This window comes from Maylandia zebra, linkage group LG13, assembly GCF_041146795.1.
Source record: "Maylandia zebra isolate NMK-2024a linkage group LG13, Mzebra_GT3a, whole genome shotgun sequence".
Taxonomy (NCBI): domain Eukaryota; kingdom Metazoa; phylum Chordata; class Actinopteri; order Cichliformes; family Cichlidae; genus Maylandia; species Maylandia zebra.
In genome coordinates, this window is record NC_135179.1 from 17,622,623 (window position 1) to 17,645,851 (window position 23,229).

Sequence of the window (23,229 nt, forward strand, 5' to 3'; positions counted from 1 at the left end):
AATGTGTTTCCACACGTCATTTTGAATGTTTCAAAGTTTCCAAAACAATATGAAAATTGGTCTCATAGATTTTTGTATTTGTATTTGTAGTTTATACAGCTTTTGTACCATGTGTGCTATATCATAGCGAATAAGCAGTGACCACATGCTTTAGGTGGATGAAGGTCACCTGCAAAGTGCTAAGTCATCTAGATGGATAGTTGAAGTGAATACTGGTGGTCTTGGATCATCAACTTTAGTGCTGCAGCAAACTGGATTTTAGTGGGGGCGTTGCCAGCGCCCGAGATTATATTCTCTTCCCATCTGTGGTTCTTTCTTTTCCTACTATCTGTCAGTGCTCTCTTTCACTCTCCAAATATTAATAGGTTCACTTTAGCACTTTGGATTTCTGGGAAGTTTTCATGATGTCACCGTCTCATTCTGAAAGATCTACGAATTGTTTTTTGAAATAATTTGATGAAGGCAGACTATATGAGTGATTTTAATTGTTTTAGCATGAATGTTTAAACTATTCTAATTAACAGACACAAAAAGCCCCCATTTTAGTTTTACTTTCCAGGGTAGTGTTCTGCCACAGAGGGTGGTCTTTGGTTAGAAACACAACTTTCTGTTTACAGCTTTCTCTTCTCTACATTACTGACAGGCATGACTCACAGCTGATTTGCTCTATTCATGAGAATCTTTCATTTGCATCCCCATTGATTCTGGCAGTTGAGTCAGGTCCTCTGACTCAGGCCAGTGCCCGTTAATTCCACCTTCTGTGTGATAAAACAAACCTCTGGTTGTAGATGTTGCTTAGGAGATCTTCAGAGGGAGCGTTTCACCTGCCCACTCACTTAGTAAGCTTCATTTGAGGAAGAAAAGGGGAATAAAGCCCCTTATCCTAAGGCTGTTGCTCTTTGGCGCAGTACACACCACAGCTAAAAAGCAACCCAAATACTTTTGTTTCTGCACCAGCTGCTCTGCATGATTACCCCCTTCAAGTTTTTTGTGCCTGTGACCTAGCTGACCTCATGTTCCCACCGTAGCCCCCGTAGGCATGGCTATTCACAGCAACTCGGAGTACAAAAACCTGGCAGTGTAACCTGGAGGTTCTGGGCATTTAAAATAATACCGCTTTTACAGTTACACGCTTTTCAGGATACTCTGTCTGAAGTCACTGTGAAGGCATGACACTGTGCAAAAACCTGGGTTTGAAACAAAACAGTTCAGTATATTCAAGGCATGCAATATCCTAAGACACCTTAGAAAATTGGTTTTATTGCTGCCTTATCAACTCCTCTTATGTGCTCATATTACAGATTGGGGGCATATTCCATTACGAGCCTTAAGCTTCTTAGCGCTTATCTTTTTATGAATGTATGATACTCGTACACTGACTTTTGATGTTTGTGTTTCCTGTCAGCGATTATATAGATTTTGGAATATCACAGACATTTCAGATGCATATTTTTTAAATCATCTGTGAAGGCTTTTGTTTGACTCAGCCCTTCTTACTTTAATTGTTTTGACAATTGTTGCCTATTATAGCTATAAAGATGAGTAATATCCCATATAAGTATTGATTTTTAGAGTTTATTTTAAAAGGTTGTAGGTGACTGTCTGCATTTGGATCCTTGCTGATAGACAGCTCAATTTTCTGCTCAGTGTCAGTGTGTTTATTTTCTGCAGTAGCTGGAGGCATACAAATTCCAATTTATTACAAACTGCTTCATTGAGATTGCCCATTTCTGTGTAGATTGATATAAACCAGCCTTGAGCAGCTGTCAGTCACACACTTGCATAAGAACCTAGCGGTTTGCTCATTCAGAGTGCTTGACGGGGTTTTTTAGTGTGTTTACATTGGGATGGAGGGATCTCTCACAGTGGTGACAGCACTAGTTGGTGAGTGAAATGGAATTTCAAGATCTGGCCTCTGGTTTTTCTGTTGACACAGAGGTATGAGACCTGGGAAGCAGATCTGCTATCAGTGAAGCGCACATATTATACAGTCTATACAAACAATGAACCAAGAGGAAATTGGACACCAATTCCAGAGAACTTTTATGTTTACCTTACTTCTACTAACTCTAACAGGATCCTCTCGCTTGTGATCTTAATTAGCTCTATCTAATCTACTGGGTTATCTGCTTCTCTCGCCTGCTGTTCCAGATGTTCCTGACTGTATACCTCAGTAACAATGACCAGCATTTTACTGAGGTTCCTGTTACTCCGGAGACGCTGTGCCGGGATGTGGTGGACTTGTGCAAAGAGCCGGGGGAAACGGACTGCCACCTATCTGAGATGTGGCGTGGATCTGGTGAGTGACAGTGCTCTTTTGTTTGTGGAGTATCTGAAGGAACAGGAGTCGGTGTGTGGACACATTAGTTCTTATTTTATTTAGACAAAAAGTGCTTTTTCTCATGTTGACCACTTTGTGGTTTGTGATTAGCTTTGTAGTCATCTGCTTGGCAGTTTTTAAAGTGTTTGTCTCTTTTGAATCTACCATGCAAATAGCGTAGAGCCCTAATCTCTGCATCAAACACAAGCGCCTAAACATTTCTTACATCTCTCAGGTGGGAGGTGAGGAGTGACGTTGAGATTTCATGCCTGCCTCATTTTCACCGTTTCTAAGAGTCAAAGAGTATACAACATCAGAACTCAAGGAGCCAGGCTTCATAGCCGTTTCCATGGTGATACTGCCATAGTAGTGAAAAAGTGCCAATTATTGTGTTTGAGTACTTCCAGGAGTGGTCTGAAAGGAGATTGATGAATACTGAAGAGATTGTCTCATTTTGCACCCATTCACCACAGGCCACTTTTGAATCTCCTTGAAAACACAGCAGTGACATTTTGCATCCAAATTAGATGTAAAGTTATAAATTATATTTATAATATTTTACTTAACTGCTTCATTTTGCATTTCTACCATTATTAAAAGATCAGTTTCACTCACCTCTACTTAAGCATAATGTGTCAGCTCATCTGTGTAATGAAATGCTCAAAGACAATGTCTGAAGAACAGCTGATGAGCTCAGTGCCAAGAGGCATAATTGACAGCACGTTATAGTTGTTTCCCCTGAAGTCATTGCTTAGATAGATCAATGGCATGCAAACTGTGTTGACAAAATGAATCATCCTTCAATTTGGGTTAGACTGGATTCACTGAGTAAATGGCATGTGCAAACTTGACATGCATTCGTGTTTTAGCCAATCCAAGTGAAATATTATGAAAACTTGGGCTAAAATGTTTTATTTCGACTTGCAGAGAGACCTGTAGGTGATGGGGAGAGGATGCTGGATGTGCTCCAACGATTGGGACAGCACAGATCAGAGGTGCGCTTCTTTCTGCGTCACAACAGAGCTCCTAGCAGGGAATCAGGTAAGCAACTGTTTGCAATACACAACAGATAGTGAAAAGAGGCTTTAATGTCTGATACTGCTCACACACAAGAGTTATGATTGGGTGAGCACTGTCTCCAGAGGTGCCTGCTGTCTTTATAATGCCCTATTCACTCAATAAACACTATGGTATTTTTCAAACGTTTATCCAGAAGAGGGCTTTATATTTGGAGCCCTCAGATCCTTCATCCTTGCTGGAATCAGAGTGTCCGAGTCACACTATCAGAAGTCTGTTACTTTTCAATTTTCTTATTAACACAGAAAAGTCTAGTATTTTTTTCATAGACTATCCTCTCAACCCCGACTTGCATAACTAAGCCCTTTTTACCTCTCACAGCTTGAGTCTGGCCCAGGGATTAGGTGACTGTTTTCCCTTTGTGTTATCTTAGCCCGCTGTTGTTTTCCCACACTGAGAGCTTAGCTCTGATCATTATTTGCAACACAGCTCTGTATTAAATTTTTCAGTTACTGCATTTTTATGCGGGTTTATTTAGTCCTGTTGCCGTGTTTACATTAGTTACGGCAGTACGGATGTACTCTGTCCTGCCCTCAGGTTGCAGTTAGTTAAATGTTTATACTTCCCCGATACTGTTCGAGCATGCTCTTTTTATCCTCCGAGCATGTCGGAGGATAAAATGGAATGTCACCAATCTATTGGACTGCCAGTACATTTGAACTTCTTTTCATTAATCTAATGTTATGCCTGTGTCATGTCTGAGTAAGCAGCCACACTAATTATACTTTTTATAGACCTTTACTTTCAGCATAGCATAAATATGAAATGCAATCATTAACAAACAGGCACAGACAAAATTCTCAAGTTACTGGGCAAAAAAACATGATTAGTTTGAAGACTGCCCTAAACATGAATAATCTTACTTTTCTTCTATACTATTTTACTATAACACACAGACTCGGTAGTTAGTGACAAAGAACTAAACCTTAGAAAAGAAGGCCGAAAGAACTAAACCTTCAAAAGAGTTGTCACGCTTCACCAAATTCAGTGCCATGTGACAATAGTCAATGACACATAGGCAACAAAATGCCCCAGAAAATCATGGGTGTACTTCTGCTCTGTCATTGACTTGATCTATCTAAATGAAGTGAGGAAAATTAACGGAAAATTAATCACTGTGTGAATGTCTGAATGCTGTGACTATAACAGTTTGCGTCACTCTTGAGCTTAGCAGTGTCTTACATTCCCATCAGCGATTAACCAGCATCTATTAAACCAGTTATTTAGCTTCTGGAGCTGCAACCCATGAGGCTTTGATCTATGGGCTTGCATGAAGCTCTAATCGTGGTTGGTCAATCCTCTTTAAACCACATAAAGCTTCCTGTACTAACAATACTGAATGTTAAATTTGTTGATTTTCAGACATCTGTTTATAGCGATTAGTTTGTATCTAGCATGCATACTGTATGCTAGCAGTTAGACTATATAGTAAAGCTATTATGGGCTTTCATCATGGGATAATACTTTAGGGATAGGACCCAGATTATCAGACATGCATGCCAAATGCCAGTAAAACGGTTGGCTATATGGTTATATCTTCCTAGACAAGCATATATACATGCAGTAGTGTACCCACCCCACTAATAAGTCATTATTGATGAGGTTGAATCCCAAGAGATTTTTTACAAGTTACAAAAAGCACTGGGGTAAAGAAGTTAAAATAATTCAGCACTAGCCTCTCATTTTTTCAGCTGGTATACACCCTCCTCTATAGCATGTCAAGACAAACCTATAAATCTAAATGTGTATGACTGTTTGTCAGAGACACTGAAGGGCAAAAGGACAACAGGACGTTCCAGCCATTTTTTTTTTCTTGTTGATCCTTCATTTCTTTTAAGGTGGTCTAAATTTAAATGTCTGACGAAATCTCCACTTATTTTCATTACTTAGGAGGATCAAGAGGCTCAGATTCAAAGAGAAATGGAGTGAAGGGTCCCCCAGAGAGAAGGATGGAGAATGGGGTGAGTTATTAACTTTTTTTCTGACAAGTGGTTGAAATGGTTTACACTATTTTACATTCATTCACATTGAATGGTAGCTGATGTGAATAATTAGAAACATGTCAATTTGGAACAAAGTCTATTTTTTTTTTTTATTTTAAATTTTACTAATAAGGGTCATGCATTTAGTATCGGCATAAAGTCTTCTCCCAAAATGTAATTTCTTTATACTTGACGAGTTGAAGTTAATTGTGTGCTCTGGGATACTGATTAGTTCCTTTCAGTTCTCACACCCTGCAGTGTTTTTCTGCAAAATTAATCAGTGCATCATAACATGGATATGACTGCAAAATGATTATTCCGCTGAGGATGTCTCCTTGGGGAATAAATATTGTACAATGAATTCTGAAATCTCCCCCCCCCCCCCCCCCCCCCAAATGCTTAAACTGCTCCCCCTTTTAAGGAGTATAACTGATACTACATCTGATGTTTCAGTAATCTCCCCGCATATGTTTTGCATTTTTTACTTTAGGCCTCCTGTTGTAATTTTATTTTAGACTTTTATAATGGGAAAAATGCCTTCAGCTTGAATATATATTTAAAACATGAATGTGTTTCTTTTTGTTCTTTCTTTCTACACAGGTGGCAACGCCCCAGATGGACATGACGCTGGCTGAGCTACAAGAGATGGCTGCCAGACAGCAGCAGCAGATAGAAGCCCAACAGCAACTTCTTGCCTCCAAGGTGCATAAAAAAGTGCAGTAGAAAGAGATGGGTGTCTATAAGAGATTAAGGAGTTAAGTGGAGACAGTATTGAAGTCAGTACTGGACTAAAAATGAGTTCATTTAGTATATTAAATGAGTACATTCTATTGTACTTATATAATGCATGTTTATGTAGAGTTTGTGATAGACAGGTAAGGCATGGGTGGATGTGGGCATAGTTTCATTTGAGAAGCCTGAGACAGTTTACTGTCTCAGGCTTCTCACTCTGCGGGACACATCTGATATCTAAACTTGTTTTTTACTTTGCTCAGGATTGATTGACAAGAAGAAAGATATGATAGAAAATAGGTGTGATATAGTGAAATACTTAACTGAGTGCTTATTCCTTCCATGTTTTTTTTTGTTGTTTTGTTGTTTTGCGGAAGCACTTTAAAATGTTTTTGTTCTTCTGAATCACCCACGCAGTATATGCAGTTTTATAGTAACTTTAAAAACTTTGTGTCTTCTTTTACTTCCTTAAATATGCTCCTAGGGCTGTGGTTTAGGTCCTTTAGGCATTTAAGCATTCACTTCCAAGCACTGTGTATACATCAGCACAGTATAACAAGTCCAGGAATGTGACTTCCAAGCAGTCAAGTACAAGCATTACATGTATACTTGATTGCTTGGAGTAAATAAAGGGGCATTGTCGTCATCATCACCTGACCCGTGGCTGGGATGTGCTTATCTTGGAACCTGCTGGGAGAGCTCTGTCATGTTTACAATATACCATGTGACACCTGAAGAGCGATGATTGATTCTGAAACCAACCAATTTTTAAATACCATTGCTAACATTTAAGCTTTCTGTAGTCAGAATTTGTTTGATTTTTTTTTTTTTTTTTTTTGCTGGATCCAGTGGAAGTAATGCAAACTATCTCCCTCTCAAGCTCCCTCCCCCCCTTGATTTGTTTTCAGTACTTTCCACAGTTGCATCTGTTTCTGCTATTTAACTACCTGGGAATAGCTTCCCAAGGCTACCAGGGAAAGCAAGTTACTTCCTGATTTTCATTACAGCCAAGGACTTGTGGCAGGAAGTATTTTGCACTGAAAGCAAGGGTTATAGGCAAGCCAGTTATCAGTGACTTCATTTTATTTTCAGTAGCATTGCATTGTGCGAACATCATAGAAGGAAAAATGTACCTATTGTCTGTTCAGAGGAAGATGAACCAGGAAAAACTTCTATCAGTGGCCCTTATATGTGTAGCCCACAAACATTTAAGCACTGTACATAGTGCAGTCATGCATGAGGAGGGATGTGTTTGTTTAATTATATATTTTTTTAACAAGTGCTCTGCTTCCCCTTTGCTCTTTCTTGTCTCTAGGAACAGCGGCTGCGCTACTTGAAGCAGCAAGAGCAGCGTCAGCAGCAACAGGCATCTGAGCAGGAGAAGCTCCAGCGCCTCAGAGAGAACATTGAGAATCAGGAAGCTCGGCTCAAGAAGGTCCGGGCCCTCAAGGGTCAGGTGGAACAGAAACGTCTCAGCAATGGCAAACTGGGTGAGTTCGTTAACTTTGAATTCACGACTGGATGCCTGCTAAGAGTATGGTGTGAACCATTAAAGTTTGAAATTTATTTTGGATTAAGATGCGCTGTATTTCTGTGACGGACTGTCAACATTATATTGTTTGTCTCTCTTTGCTTTCTTTCTTCTTACCTCTGTCATCATCACGCTCAATCCCTCTCCCTTTCCAGTGGAGGAGATAGAGCAAATGAATAACCTGTTCCAGCAGAAGCAGAGAGAACTAGTGATGGCTGCGTCCAAGGTGGAGGAGCTCAACCGGCAGCTGGAGTTGCTCAAAAATGGCAAAATGGATAACTTCCATGACAACCAGAGCTCAGTTGCAGAGCTGGACCGCCTCTACAAAGAGCTACAGGTGTGAAGTAATAAAGGAAAATTCAAGTCCAAACATATTACTTGTTTAAAATTAGCACAGTTTTTGATTTGTGTTTGTGCTGGTTGGTCAGCTGAGGAACAAGCTCAACCAGGATCAAAACTCAAAGCTCCAGCACCAGAGAGAAAGTCTGAACAAGCGCAACCTGGAAGTGGCTGCTATGGACAAACGGATCAGTGAGCTCCGAGACCGGCTGTGGAAAAAGAAGGCAGCCCTGCAGCAGAAAGAGAACTTGCCCGTAAGTATTATTGCACCAAAACTACATAAAACAACAACAAACAAATAAACAAAACAAAAAAAACATCGCTTTAATTGTTATATGGCACCCTGACAATCTTTCAGGGTACTAATTTTAATTTCTGGTACTAACTAGTAGAAATGCTTTTGATCAGAACTCCCCCTAGTGGCCTTGTGATAAAAAGCTGTTTGTATCTCTACGTCTGACATTCTGAGCTCAAGCTTCTCACACTTTCTTTCCTCTGTTTGGAGATGGTCAAGTGACGCTCCCCCCCACCCCTCCTCACTCACTTAGAGCAATCAGTTCCTATCTGTCTTTTTCCAATATTGGATCTTGGTGGGAAAGGAAGGTTGTTCTGATCATATAAAGGAATTGAGTTTGATTTTTCACTCCCACTCCTTCACTCGGTTGTGTTTTCAGTCCCATTTGACAGAAACAAAGCCAGAAGATGAGAGAGGAATAGTATGTGCAGACTTCCTATCACAGACACGCAGGAATGTCAGTGAAGAATACTATCTGTTTCTGGTGGGGCTTATAAACATGAAAAGTGGAAGAATTCAGTTGCCTTTTTAAACCGTCTTTTATGCAAACATTTATGGCAAGATTCAACACACATTAAAAATCAGAAGGCTGAGTTAAGGCAGTCTGTGGTGGTAATCCTGTTTAGTGTTGAGGTATCAGTTCTGATCTCAGTCTCTGGTGTCTTTCTACTCCCCCCCCCCCACCCCGTTCTAAAAGATGTTTGAAGGTTGCCATGGGATTTTTATGAAACAGAATGTGAGAAGAAAAGTTACCATATTTACTGCTTGAGGTTAACTCTCAGGGTGGACAGAATAAATAAAGTAAATAAATAAAAAAATCCTGATTGGTTGATATTGTGCTTTCACCTTCTCAATTACATGAGTCACTGTAATCTGTCCTCTATGCACTTATTTAATTATGTTCTCCTAATCGGGGCTTTATTGGCTTCCAGCACGAACTTTCTATTACAACTCAAACTTTTAACGACAAATATTATTTTTCATTAAAAGCTGATACAGTTGTTATGTTTTATCTGTGTTTTTAGATTCAAAATACAGCCTCGTGAGTATTTGGTTTGCAGTATTTACTCAGCCAAAACAGTGTTGAAGATCAAAAGTTAAAACATAAATAATACATTTTAGAAGGAAATTTAAATCTGTTTTAATTGTTTAGATAATGAGCAACTCGTGCCTTACTTTATAGCCTTCTGGCCTCTTTATTTAATGTCATATGTAATAAAAGAGAAGCAGTACATAGAAAGGTGTTTATGTGTGCATGTGTGTTTGAGAGGAAAGCTTGAATAGGGGCTCGTGAGGTGATTTACCCACACCCTGCCTAGAATCATAATGAGTGAGCCTTTTTCTCACCAGCACAAAGACACACTCCATCCAAGCTGCTCTCTCCTCCTACTAAACAGCAAGCGTCCGGCTAACATCACCCAGCAAACACGTCTGAACATACTGACCAAGAGGTAGTCTGAGAGCTGCCAGCTGAGAGTCATCTCACACCATCTTAGTCACATACTTCAGAAAACAGTGAAAAGGGCCAATACTGGATAGGGGGGGAAAGGGGGGATTATTTGGTATTTTGAACTTCTGTTGCATGTTTGTGCTTTTGTTTTCTCAAGAATGGCTATCCTGGTAAAGAGAGGGCTTCAAAAGAAACACACCTTCAGGTAACTAAACTAGTATTGCAGCTATACATACGTACCTGTTTGATTTCTAAACTGAATGTGATTTGGCTTCAGACTTTGTTAGTTTTTGCATTTGTTTAACTTTTGTTGCTCCATTCATTTGATGGATAAAACCTACAATGATCTTTTTTTTTAAAGGGAAACGATATAGGACCAGCTTTTGTTGAGCTGTAAGAACTCGTGCCAACTTATAGGTGAACATTGATCAGTCAGTTTTCTAAATGTGGATAATTTTTTAAAAAAAGGCATGAATTGCTGTGTTTATATTGAAGGTGCTGTCCTAACTTAATAAAGCAACAACATTTAGGAGACTGCTGCGCTGCTCTGGAGTCATTAGATCTTAAAATGTTTGGTTTTTTGTGTGTGTGTGTGTGTGTGTGTGTGTGTGTGTGTGTGTGTGTGTGTGTGTGTGTGTGTGTGTGTGTGTGTGTGTGTGTGTGTGTGTGTGTGTGTGTGTGTGTGTGTGTGTGTGTGAGATAGTAGTTCAGCAGTAACTTAACAGCCATTGCTGAGAAAGTAACTGGATATCTATGAAAGTGTTTTAAGACACTAAGGTTGGAGATGTCAGTCGGTTATTCCAGCATTTTTGTTCTAGATTATAACACCTGCTCTGCTGCACCTATTCTTGGGTTTTTGCCTTCTTGTGGCATTTATCAACATTTGTTTCTATATGACAAATCCTACACACTTGGACTCCTTGTCTGGCCATCTTTCGGTTTATACACCACCAACTGGCATAAATACAAAGGTCCCACACTAAGGTTCTTGAGAGTAAACTTCACAAAACAAATGATCATTCTGAAAAAGGCTGAACACTTCCTTGCTCACAAGAGTTAATCCATGTTTGTTTTGTTTTTTTCTATCTTTGAGTGGGGAGGAATAAAAACATGGCCTGCTCTGGCACCACGCACAGGCTAAAGTGAACTTTTCACCCACCAAGTAGAAAAAACTTGTATAGGAGAATTTTCAAGTTTCCCATTTTTTTCATCCACTGTGTATTTGTTTAAGTAATCGACTTAGGTGCCTTTCATTTTTGAAAACTACATTTTCCAAAATTGTTGTCAGCGTGTTTTCTGTGGACTCAGTTCAGCAGTTTACAGTTTTGATTACCATTCTGTCATTTATGTTCATTTGTCTAAATATTGTATCCCTTTCTGTGGTTTACTGTAATACAGGCTCTTTAAATTGCTCTCACTAACCAGTCTTCTTTTTACTTTCTCTACCCTTTCACTGTACAGTTGCCCTCCGATGCCCAAGCCGGACAGCAGTCGGGTCCGTCTCGTGTGGCAGCGGTCGGTCCGTACATCCAGTCGTCCACTATGCCGAGGGGCCCAGCGAGACACGATTTGCTTGTAAAACCTGCCTACCCAGACGGCACTGCCACCCTCCCAGCCCACGAGCCACAGAGCAAAGTGGGGACAGGTGAGCACCCAGACTGTGCAGTCTGAAGTGTTGCTGCTCTTAAAAGTTTTTCCTTTTCTGATTTTGACTCAAATATCAGGCTGTCATCTTTACATCACCAGCTAAATTATGTTTCTTGTTTTTTTTTTGTTTTTTTTTTTTTTTTTCAGTTAAATACGTTTTGTTAATTTCAGCATGATGATAGGTAAAAGTCTTTTCACTCTTCAGTAAAGGAGTAGAAAAGTGCTGTATAAAGAGCAGTTCGTTAACCATTTACCATTTACAGCAGGAGCAAAGGAGTCTGGGACCCCTGCTGGTTGTGATGTCTTTTTGAGCTCAGAAGGTAGCTAGTTACTGCCTGGGTGCTGTGCTGTGATCTAGCATGGCTTAGCCTGAGCTTCATAGTCTTTTGTTTTTTTGGGATGTTTTTTTTTTTTTTATAAAACACTTTTTTAGGTTTTGAGTAAAGTAGTTTGAGTTTTTGTTTTGCCAAAGTGTGTCTCGCATGCCTTTCTTAATATAGATTCAGAAACAGCTATACAGAAAATTATTTATACCATAAGAAATTAAAACTCCAAACAATGCTACTTACCTTTATTTTATTAAGGCTGCAAATTTGTCCCTAATGTAGTTGCTCCTGTGCTGCTTTAAAATCAATCTGTTTCACATCTTGTTACATGGTAAACTGGGGACAGCACTAAGGTATGTTCTATGTAATGGAAGTGAAAGTGTGATCCAACCAATGAGACCAGAGCAACATATTGTTCTTTCTACCATCCTCCACACTGTAATTCCTTCTTATGCGCTTCATCTCTATCTTGTGGGATGAGAGAGTTACTCTCTCATCCTAAAACTGGTCCGTCAGTAAGACTTTGTGCCAGCAGTATGCTTCAGGTTATTAAAAATGAATGATCCAACACCAAAATTAGTCATTACAAAACAACAACAGAAGAAATCGTCATCTCATGTTTTGCTATTTAAAGCAATTTCACATACCAAAAGTGAACGGAACAGGCATCTCTCCAGTCTGTTGTGTTGTTGCATGCAATTATTTCTGCATGCTGAGTTGATTTGCAGTATGGAAAGAAGAGAGATAGGGATGGGCGGGGATGAGAAGGGATCTGCTCTTTCTATACACCCATTCCCATTTCCTCTCTATCAGGGACGTTGTGCACAGTAACAGGCAGGCTCCTGGGGGTTGTGCTGTGGTCTGCATGGCCCCTTGGGGGGCCCAGACTGGGCCCATCCAAAACCATGTTTAGAACCAGAGGAGATCTGGAGCTTTAAGGCTACTTTGTTTTTTGTTTTTTTTGTCTTTCGAATGCATCTTCCTCAGAAGCCATGTTCTTGCTTAAGCCTCTGAAAGAGCTGCGGGCTAAAAGAAAAGGTACACACTTGTGTTGTGTGTGTGTGTGTGTCTGCACATATGCGCTTCCCGATATCTTTGCTTAGATGTTTTCATTTTTCATGACTGTTATCTTCACCAAAAACGAGTTTTTTATCATTTTCTTGCTGGATCGTTGATCCCGTTTGCTTGTTTTGCTGCTGTTTGTTAAAGCGTGCTTGTTGAGTTTCCTCCTCAGTTCTTTCTCTGCAGCTCTAAATGGGTCAGTTGGAACAAACACATAACCTTCACTTGAACTGACATCCTGGGTGGACTGTGACCAACCCAATCTGGTCTGGACTGGTCTAGAAAAATATATGGGGCTGTTGGTGTATTGGTACAGCCCTTCTTCTAATGGACCATTTAACTAAAGTGTGTAGAAACTGTGACGGAAGTCATGGTTTTGCTATGTGTTGCTACTTTTGCTAGTTGTAAGATACCCCTCCATGCTTTTGTGGAAATCTGACCAGAGATTTTCGCAGACATGGAAGCAAATGAGCAAATGAAGAGCAATGCAAAATGCCACAAAATCTGTTGTTTTTCAAAAAAGGTTTGTTATGTATGACACTGCACAACACAAAGCTCTATGAACTTTGTGTTTATAATGAATGAATTTCTGTGTTGATGCTTTAGTTCATTATTTCTTTAAAAACCGATTGCATCTCATTTTATACTTTATCTTCTCTGTCCTCTTCTGCTGGCTCACCAGGCCTTCAGCCAGGGAAACTGGCAGAGTGGAGTTCTTCAGGTCCAGAGCCCAACACCAATGGTCACGGTTCTGCTTCAACACTGCCACGAATGAACTCTCACTCCAGCTCTAACACAGACCAAGGTAAAGACACAGGCACATACTGCACACGTGCAGAAATAAAGTGTAATCCCTTCCTGTTCCTATAAAACAAGATTTTTTTTTTCTTTTCTTTTTTTTCCTCAAACTGTGTTGAAACTAATTTCTTCATCATCTTCTCCGTTTGTTTTGTGGCTAGATGATTCAGAATTGAAGAGGGACAGGAAAGTGCGTCCATATTCCATGTTTGAGCCAACAGAGGCTCCGGCTACCTCCCTCCGCAAAAACCAGAGCAGTGATGACCTTGTCAGGGATGCTCAGGTGAGGGGGAATGAAAACACACTTTTTATATCATCATGAGAAAAAAAAATACTAGAAAGATTTGTTAATACCTGTAGAAAAAACCCTAGCTTATTTACTATCTTTCTCTTTCCTCAACTTCCATCAGTCGGCTCCCAAAGCTCCAGTCAAGGTACCTCCCCCTGTCCCCAGCAAACCGAAAGGCCCCGTTATTGTTCCCTATGGCAAACCAGGCCTCAACACAGGCACCTTCCCTAAAGCCAAGCCCCACAGCCAGCAGCCCCACACCGCCCAGAGCCGCAGCCCTCACCCACCGTCACAGAGCCAGACACTCCCTCTACCCTCCAAGCAGGACACTCCACCTGCAGCCACGGTACGGCCCTTCACCTCAGACCTCCCCTCCTCCAAAGAAGCCAACCTGAGTAAACCGCAAATCGTAGCTGCCAGCTCCATTTACTCCATGTACACACAGCAGTCGGGTTCAGGAAAGCCTTTCCTGCCTGTTGTGCAGGGTTCTCTCAACAGGGCTCAAAACCGCACCAACGGATTTGTCAGTGGTAAGAATATACATTAAGCATCTTTGCATACACAGTTGATGTAGATGGATTCATATATAAAAATTGAAAAGGAAGTTTATCAAAGTCCTGAATCTGTCCTCAGAATCTTTTTGTATTCCACACTAACTCTGTAAAATAATATAGCCCATTCATTTAATGAGGAAGACGAAACGGGAAAAAAAACCCTACTTGTTGTAATTAATGAATTAAAATAAATACAAAAAATAATCAAATACATTGTTATTATGAATTGCAACTTAATAATAGAAAGCATAATGATTATGCTGTGACATGGTGAAGGCTGCTGTAAAGAAGCTCCATCCTCTGAATATCAAGTTAGTAGAAGTAGAAGGGAGAGAAGTGGTGAAATGTGTCCAAAAAAGAGCTATGCACCAAAAAATTTCTTCTTTTTTTCTCTCTCGCTGTCTTAAACACTTGTTTCCCGTTTTTTGTTTGTAGTGTATCGTAAACCACTGATCTCCAGTGGAGGCTCCCCACATCCAGAGAATCCATACTTAGAGCGTCGCTCCCCAGCCCCAGAAACTGAACTTGACAACAATGGAACCAACAACACAGGCTCCAGCTCATCTGAGGGGCAGCAGCCAGAGACAGAGCGCATCCCCCGGCCACTCAGCCCTACCAAGCTGCTTCCCTTCATTTCCAACCCCTACAGGCAGAGCGATGGTGACCTGGAAGCCCTGAGAAAGAAACTCTACAATGCCCCTCGGCCTTTGAAGAAACGCAGCTCCATCACTGAACCAGAGGGTCCGGCAGGGCCCAACATTCAGAAACTCCTTTATCAGAAAACTACCCTGGCAGCTATGGAGACCACTGTGAACACACCAACCACTCCCACGTTTACTGGAGAAGCAGCGAAAGCGGTGGAAGGATCAGCCGGACCACATGGTCCAAGCCTTCCGACTGGCACCGAAAACTACCCATCAGAGAGAGGACAAACTCAGGAACCCTCACAGACCACAGGTATCAACACTCCACTCCCAGCCTTTACTGAACAGCCCTACACACCACCGGCCATCCTGGAGACTGAGGAAATTATTCCCCCTCCTCCACCATCCCACCCAGCCCCAAGGCCAGATGATGCTCTTTTCCCACCGCCACCACCTCCTGGTCTGGAGGACACAGAACCTAGTTTGCCCCCTCCACCTCCAGAAGGCTTCCTGGAAGAATTCCCCCCATACCCACCACCTCCATACCCCAGCGGAGCAGAGCAGGACAGCTTTGGAGAGGACACCTTCAACATGAAAGCACCTGAGGTCACTGGACAGGTCACTCTGCCACCGGTATGAATCTTAATCTGTAGAATCTCAATTATAACATGGCTGTTAGCTGTTTGTTTTTGAAAGAAGAACTAGTCATTGCAGTCCACAGGAGACACTACCTGTGTTTGTATTTGTGCTGCGTGCATTTTGTAAATCCTCTCACATGTTTGTTAGGGTCACATCATGAGTTACACTTGGCCCTGCTGAACACCAGTGACCTGCTCTGGTGTTATATAATTGAATAATCACCATCAAGTACTGCTATTGTTTCAGGAGAAAATGGGCTTCATTCTGCTCTCTTTAAGCCGATATCCACCCCGCTTTGCGCAGTTTACACATTCTCTTAAAAATAAACACCAGTTTACTTTTTCTTGTTGCTTAACTCCTTAAGCGGTTTTGATCTTAAGGTAGCAGGTTGTAACACTGAGAAATCAGTGTTATGACCCATTTTCCAGCCCAGTCCCCTCCTTTTGTCACCTCAATTTGAAAGCTAAAGAACCTTTTTTCCATATCGGGTTGCATAATCGTGGTATTGGAGGAATTAATTAGTTTTTTTCAGCTTGCGTTCATAAACTGGATTAGCTCGCTGGAAGCACAAGTCCCTCATTTGCTTTAAGCCCACACTGAGGGCAAGAGCAAGTGGACGTCTCCTCTCTCTGAGATTTATATTTTTTTTCTGTGCTGTTCAAGATCGTTTATGTGTATGTGATACACTATTATGGTTGTGTCTTTAGGGAAAGAGGACCAATCTGCGCAAGCCTGGTTCTGAACGTATCGAGCACAACATGAGAGTCAAGTTCAACCCACTGGCTCTGCTGCTGGACTCTTCTCTGGAGGGAGAGTTTGATCTGGTTCAGAGAATCATCTACGAAGTAAGAAATCTCTCCCACAAGCTTGTTATATATTATATTGTCACTCCTGCTGGTAATCTGCTCTGGTATTATACTAGTATTTCACTTCTTGTGGTTTTTGAATCACAGGTGGAAGATCCAAGTCAGCCCAATGATGAAGGCATCACTGCTCTACACAACGCTGTCTGTGCCGGCCATACGGAGATCGTAAAGTTCCTGGTTCAGTTTGGTGTCAATGTTAATGCCGCTGATAGTGACGGCTGGTAAGTTCATGCTCGCTGCTGAGCACATTCATTTTATTTTTGCTTTACTGTTTTTCTTTTTTCCTAATACGTGTCACATTTTCTCCTCTTTGTTTTTCCATTTTTTTCTTTAATTTTTCAATTAAAATAAATAGGACACCTCTTCACTGTGCTGCATCCTGCAACAATGTGCAAGTGTGCAAGTTCTTGGTGGAGTCTGGAGCAGCAGTGTTTGCTATGACTTACAGCGACATGCAAACGGCAGCTGATAAATGTGAAGAAATGGAAGAAGGCTACACCCAGTGCTCTCAGTTCCTCTATGGTCAGTAAAAGCTGTTTTGTCTCTCCATTATTGTTTCCTGTCTTGTGAATGTTGTTTTTTCCCCCCTCCCTCTTTCAACAAAAACTCAGTGTTTAAAACTTCATTTTTCCTCAGGCGTGCAAGAAAAAATGGGTATCATGAACAGGGGTGTGGTCTACGCCCTTTGGGACTACTCTGCTGAAAACCCTGATGAGCTCTCGTTCCACGAGGGAGACTGCATGACCATCGTCCGCAGGGAGGACGAAGATGAGATCGAGTGGTGGTGGGCGCGCATGGGCGACACTGAGGGTTACATTCCCCGCAACCTCTTAGGGGTGAGTTATGAATCAGCGTATTATCAGTGTAGTATTCTAGGTGTTAAAATGTGGATTATTAATATGTTTTTTGTGTTGTCCTCTACAGCTCTACCCCAGAATAAAACCAAGACAGAGGACGCTGGCTTAAAATACAGGAATCCCTGCACATTTCCACTCTGGCAGAACTTTGAACACACACATATGCACAGGCTTTAATAGACTGGTGAAGAAAAGGACACCTTGTGAGATGATAAGATGAGGACAGACCAAACAATATGAAGGATCAAATGTTTCCGGCACTTTTCTGTATCGACAAAAGAGAGGGAGTCACCCTTTCTTATTTTTTTCTTTTCCTTTCTTCTTTTTAATTACAGGTCACACTGTGTACTGTGTGCTTATGACACTAAAGGCTTTCTTTTCATTTATTTCCACTGCTTTTGTATTTAGTGTCTGGAATGTTGTTTGATGTCACAATGGGATGTAAAAGGAACAAACAGTATTTTTTATTCATTGAAAGTGATTTTTACACATTGGAGTAGTCTTTTAAATCTTATGTCTGGAATACTGGTTATTTTTTAACAAACCCTACGACTCTGTGTTGCATGAGGTTAATGAGTGGAGGGTGATGATGATGCTTTTGAAACACTCTGTTACTGTGACAATCTTTCAGGGCGTATTTGTCATCGCCTGTGTTAAGTCACTGTGCCTCTGTACAACTGCCCTGGAGCTGTAAAGTTTCGGCCGTGACCACTGCTGTTCTGGCTAAACAATTAGAAGAAGAAATAACAGCTGGGGGGGGAATACAGCGCCGAAGCTGTTTGCTTTATCTCTTGCTGTACGTTCTGTGGTCAATGACACCTCAAAAGCTGGCTTGCTTTCCTGCAGTTGCACGTGGTTGAGATGCCACAGATGATGTGTATACATGTGTTTCTGTCATAAAAGTTAGCTAAATGTCACTGTAGTAGTTATTTTATTACAAAACTTCATAAGAGGCTGTCTGAGGACACAGGAGAATAACATGCAGTATGAGTTTGATACAGCCATTCTGTGAAGACAAAGCTGTCACAAACCTTTTCCAAGTAAAATCGATTCCTAAAAGCAAAAATAATTAAAATAAGATGTAGCTTGAAATATCTCAAGACTCAGCTCACCACATATCAATCAGTGCTGATGTATTTATTTTTTTTGTTACGTTTTTTTTCCCTTAGCCATTTTGTCAGAATTGTAACCACATATGTATTGTAGTATTTCAAACATTTACAATAAAAACTTTGTACTAAGTCGCTCTAATGTAATTTCTTTTCAGGTGTCTTACAATCAAAAGGAATCAAACATGAATTAACATTAAGCCACACATTTATATGCACAACAAAAAAAATTATATAATCAGTGTGGGGGGGAAAAAAATTCTTATGGCCTTGTTACAAGTTATTCGCTGCCATCTGCTGGACAGTAGTTGACACTACATAGTGATTTTCTCGTCTTCACGGGCTCTGTTAGTCATTATAAAGCGTGGACACAAGATTTGAAACTGACGTTAACACAAGTATGTGCAGTGGTAAATAGATGAAGGATGAGTAACTTTCGCTGACTTGAGACAGAGACCTTTTTAGTGATTCTTTGTGAAGATGCCAACGAGGAGCTGTTTGTGTACATGCCCATCTTGCATCCATATCAACACACAAAAACCGGTGTACCAAAGTGCTTACCTATCTAATCAGCCAATCACATGGCAGCAAGTCGATGCATTTAGTCATGCAGAAACAGCGTCACAATGGGGAGAAAAAGGTGACAGAAGGGAAGAATGTGGCATGATTGTTGGTGTCAGAAGGTGTCAGCCTATTAATATGATTTTTTTTTCTGGGTATTTTCTTACTAAAAGGCAGATGTGTGTCATCGGTATTGACTCATCTTAGGACTGACAAGAGAACAGTGTTCTATATCACATTAATTATTCTACTGTGGAAGCAGCACAAACAAACATTATTAACAGTAACAAGACATTAGGGACATTGAAAATCCTTCTTATATTACACTTCAGTGTGTTTAAAAAAATTACTGAATGTTGCAGTATAATGACTTCATTTCCTTTTAATCACCTTTCTCCAAATGAGAGCAGAGCGTATGGTCCCAACAGAGTGGAGCCAAGGAAAGAGCATTATAGTTGGTGTATCAAGTGCTGTGTGTGCTATTTCGTCTTCTTCTGCAGGGTGAACAAATAACAGGGCTGATGTACTGCTTATGAGGTAATGTTAAGCCTACAGTGCACTTATATAACGTGCTATTGAGATGCTTATTACATGTTTGTTACCTGATTATTACAGTCCAAAAGGGAGGAGCCATCAGTTCAAATTTAAACGGATGATGCTATTCAGTTTCGCTTTCTAAATTTCTTTATTGCTAAAAGTTGGGAAATCTGTCACAGTACATGTAAAACTGTCACATTACATTAGAAAAGTGCAACTAGTTAATTCCACAAAGAGAAGAAAACTTCAAAGCCACTGCAGCAGCACAGTTCAGCTGATCAAACAGCCTGTCCACAAAGAGAACAGGTCCAGCAGAGCTCAAAGTGCAAATCAACTTTGGTCATTAATTTGAGTCATTTTTTTACCCACAGTATTGGATTTTAGGTGCCTGGTAAATCCCATTTTAACAGTTATAACTCAATAATGTCTTTGGAAAATATTATTATAAAATATACGTCAGTGATGGGCTTATATGGTATAATATACAGCCAGATCACCAGCTTCTTCAAGTAGCATGTGCTAATGACAGATAAAGATACCTGTTGAACAAAAACAAAACAAAAAAAAAAATCTGCCCTGTTTGTCTGCAGCTCTCTGAAAGGTAATTCCACACATAGTGAGGCAATTTCCATTCAAAGTCATATTTCTAAACCTTAAATAAATTGCTATTGTAATTACTTAGTTAAACATGTTGAATCTTTGGAGTTAATGGAGCAGAGTGTGCAAAATCCTTGCTGAATTAAAACAAGGAGTTGAGATAAATGGCTGAATTCAGCAGCAACAGTGCCCTCTGAACATGACAAACTGCATCCATTATCAATGCATGCATTCATAATACATTAAAACTTCGGTATAAACAAGTGTATTATGACAGATAGCGTCTGCAGTTTTCTTTCATAATTCAGCTCCAATTGATCTCTGCAGTCCAGCAGAATGAGCCCTTTGTGTTTTTATATAAAGACCTACAGGGCTCGTGCATTAGATTAAATACAGTCCTATGTATATCAATTCTTGGGATAGCAACAGGGGAGAGTGAAGGAACCGGTTTTCCTCAAAGACGCCTTCATTAAGTGTATAAAAAACATTTGTATTTCAGTTCTCACAAGAAGTGAAATCCTGCTCACCATGAATATTACCACATCTAAAAATGCTATTTTTAACCAGGGGTCTGGATGGGACCAAAAGCTATAGGCATGAGAGAAGAGATGGGGAGTCACAGGAGCAATTGCCTCTGCATGCCTGGATGTGGGTAATGTGACTCTTCTAGTAGCACACAAAAAGGAATTTATTAAACGGGACAATTGTAGCAAAGACCACAGGAACATCTTTAGTTTCAAACACATGCTGTTCTCTGCAGTATGCAAATATACATCTTGCACAGCCACACAACTTTTAAAGGTGGTGAACCCACAACATATACTCAATGCACACTTTATTAGGTACACTTGTTCAACTGCTCATTAATGCAAATAATCATCGAATGCATCTAAACAGCAGTAATCAAATATATTTTTGCATGTATATTTTGCGGGTATAGGAAGAATGAGGAAGAAAAGGTGTTTTTTTTTTCTTTTCTTTTTTTTTTCTTTTTTTTCTTTCTTCTTTGCATAGTGTCGATCAGGTGATCTTTTTTTTTTTTTTTTTTTTTTTTCTTTTTTGGCCTGTCCCGTTTGGCTCTTTTGCCATCAGAATTGTTGTCTAAAGGCAAAGAAAGATGCCCAACGGATTTACTTTACCAAACTGACCATCCCAGCCTTGCCGTAATGGTCCATTTGATTCACCTTTTATTGTTTCTTTTATTTTCACTTACTGAATACGGGACAGACTTGACTGGGGGAAAGAAGGGGAGAAAGAAAGAGGGAAAGAGAAACAGCTGAGAAGAGGGACGGGGGAGAAGGGCAAAAGACAAAAACCAACAGAACGGGCAGAGAAAAAAAAATGCATATATCAATCACCTGGATCACCTGCTGAGAAAGAAAAAAGAAAGCAAGCAGAAGAGAACAAGAGTAATAGAATAAACAACATCACAATGATATATGGGAATATGACAGTAAATACTAAATATTAAACATTATTGTGCAGCACATAAGATCAACAGAACACAGTGTGCTTTGAGGTAGGAGCCAAAAAGGGTGTAGTTTGTGGGTGTGATCACCCGTGTGTACACCTGTGAGCATGGACGCGCTTGTTTTTTGAGGGAAGGAAGGGAGGGGCAAGTGACCCCTCCCTGGGGCCAGCTCCCCCGCTGACCCCAGTAGGCACCCCCATACTCCGCGACCCGCCAGGGAAAGGGGGCCCAGGCCCATCCAGACCGGGGCCCAGTGCAGCAGCGCCGCCCGGCCCCACAGAGCCCGGGACAGTCCACCCAACCCCACCACAGAGAAAACTGCACCCACCCCACCATCCACTCATCTTCCAGACTACATAAGACAATAAACACCCAGGCTGAGATCTTCCGCCACCTCTCCTGTATCTCCCCCTCCTGCAGAGGGAGCTCCTGAGGAGAGGAAAGCTCCTGCAAGATGTGACAATCTCCCCCACCAGTTGAAGAGCCCCCCAGGTGGCTCGACGCACCGGCGGCACCCTGCTCCAGGGCTGGGCCCCCATGCACCCACCCGCCCACAACCCCGGCAACACACCAACCAGGACCCAAGCCCCCGAGGCCCGGTCCGGGTCCCAGCCCAGAGACGGAGCGCCCCCAGAACCTCACGCCCATCCCGGACCCACCCAGGGGCAGCCAGGCTACCAGGTCAGTAACCCACGTCCGTCAGCACAGACCCTCCCCTAGCCCCGCTGCACGCAGCCGCTAGGAAACAGTCACCTGAGAGCCAACAGAGCCCCTAACCGGACATGACCGCTACCCCGGGTTGAGCCCCCCAAGGAAGATGCCTCCGGGGAACCCCCCGACGCCCTAAGCCTGTCCCTACCCCAAGGTAGGGGTTTTTTATATATCACTTTATATGTGGCGCACTTGATGGGGGACAGATGGGCTGATCTGCTGGGATTTTCCCACTCAACCATCTTTAGGGTTTTACAGAGTGGTTAGAAAAAGAGAAAATATCCACAGTAGCAGTTATCTGGGTGAAAAGGCCTTGTTGATGTCAGATGTCAGAGAAAGGCCAAACTGCTTCAAGCTGATGGGAAGGCAAGTGACTGAAACAACCACTCCTTACAACCAAGATATGTAAAAGAGGGCTTGGGCTAGAGCAGCAGAAGACCACACAGGGTGCCACTCCTTTGAACATTTTTCCAATGTCCTGATTGGAAAAACGTTGCCTGGTCTGATTATTCTCAATTTCTGCTGAAACATTCAGATGGTCAGACTTTGGCACTTATACAGCATGGATCCACCCTGCCCTTTTCTGTTTTTTTAATTTATTTCATTTGATTCTTGAATGAGGTAATCAGTCACGTTAACCTAATCACTTTTCAGTTGAACTAATCAGTGGTTTTGCATCTTTCTTCTTAGATTATATGTTAATGTATGCAGCACTGCGTTTCTTCTACCTAACCAGGTCCATCCTCCTCACTAAAAGTTGATGGGATTCAATTAGGGTCAGTGTTCCTCCTAGTTCTGCAGTCATTATTAGAGCACAGGTCGGACTACCTGCTGA

At 41.3% G+C, this 23,229-nt stretch overlaps 1 protein-coding gene across 2 annotated transcripts in view; it reads left to right on the plus strand.

The window, feature by feature from the left end:
- The window catches only part of LOC101475253 (apoptosis-stimulating of p53 protein 2), a 28,161-nt gene extending 9,509 nt beyond the window's left edge, over window positions 1-18,652 (plus strand). Inside the window, exons 3-20 of one of the 2 annotated variants that reach the window (XM_004551715.2) lie at window positions 2,152-2,299; window positions 3,248-3,361; window positions 5,288-5,358; window positions 5,980-6,081; window positions 7,427-7,601; window positions 7,798-7,979; window positions 8,071-8,235; window positions 9,884-9,931; window positions 11,188-11,371; window positions 13,444-13,566; window positions 13,721-13,842; window positions 13,970-14,378; window positions 14,838-15,679; window positions 16,393-16,530; window positions 16,639-16,772; window positions 16,907-17,073; window positions 17,188-17,387; window positions 17,476-18,652. In XM_004551715.2, coding sequence (XP_004551772.1) covers window positions 2,152-2,299; window positions 3,248-3,361; window positions 5,288-5,358; window positions 5,980-6,081; window positions 7,427-7,601; window positions 7,798-7,979; window positions 8,071-8,235; window positions 9,884-9,931; window positions 11,188-11,371; window positions 13,444-13,566; window positions 13,721-13,842; window positions 13,970-14,378; window positions 14,838-15,679; window positions 16,393-16,530; window positions 16,639-16,772; window positions 16,907-17,073; window positions 17,188-17,387; window positions 17,476-17,517 — 3,366 coding nt within the window. In that variant the 3' untranslated portion in view covers window positions 17,518-18,652. The remainder of the gene's footprint in view (window positions 1-2,151; window positions 2,300-3,247; window positions 3,362-5,287; window positions 5,359-5,979; window positions 6,082-7,426; window positions 7,602-7,797; window positions 7,980-8,070; window positions 8,236-9,883; window positions 9,932-11,187; window positions 11,372-13,443; window positions 13,567-13,720; window positions 13,843-13,969; window positions 14,379-14,837; window positions 15,680-16,392; window positions 16,531-16,638; window positions 16,773-16,906; window positions 17,074-17,187; window positions 17,388-17,475) is intronic. The other variant, XM_004551716.2, reaches the window with a different exon arrangement.
- The last annotated feature ends 4,577 nt before the right edge of the window (window positions 18,653-23,229 follow it).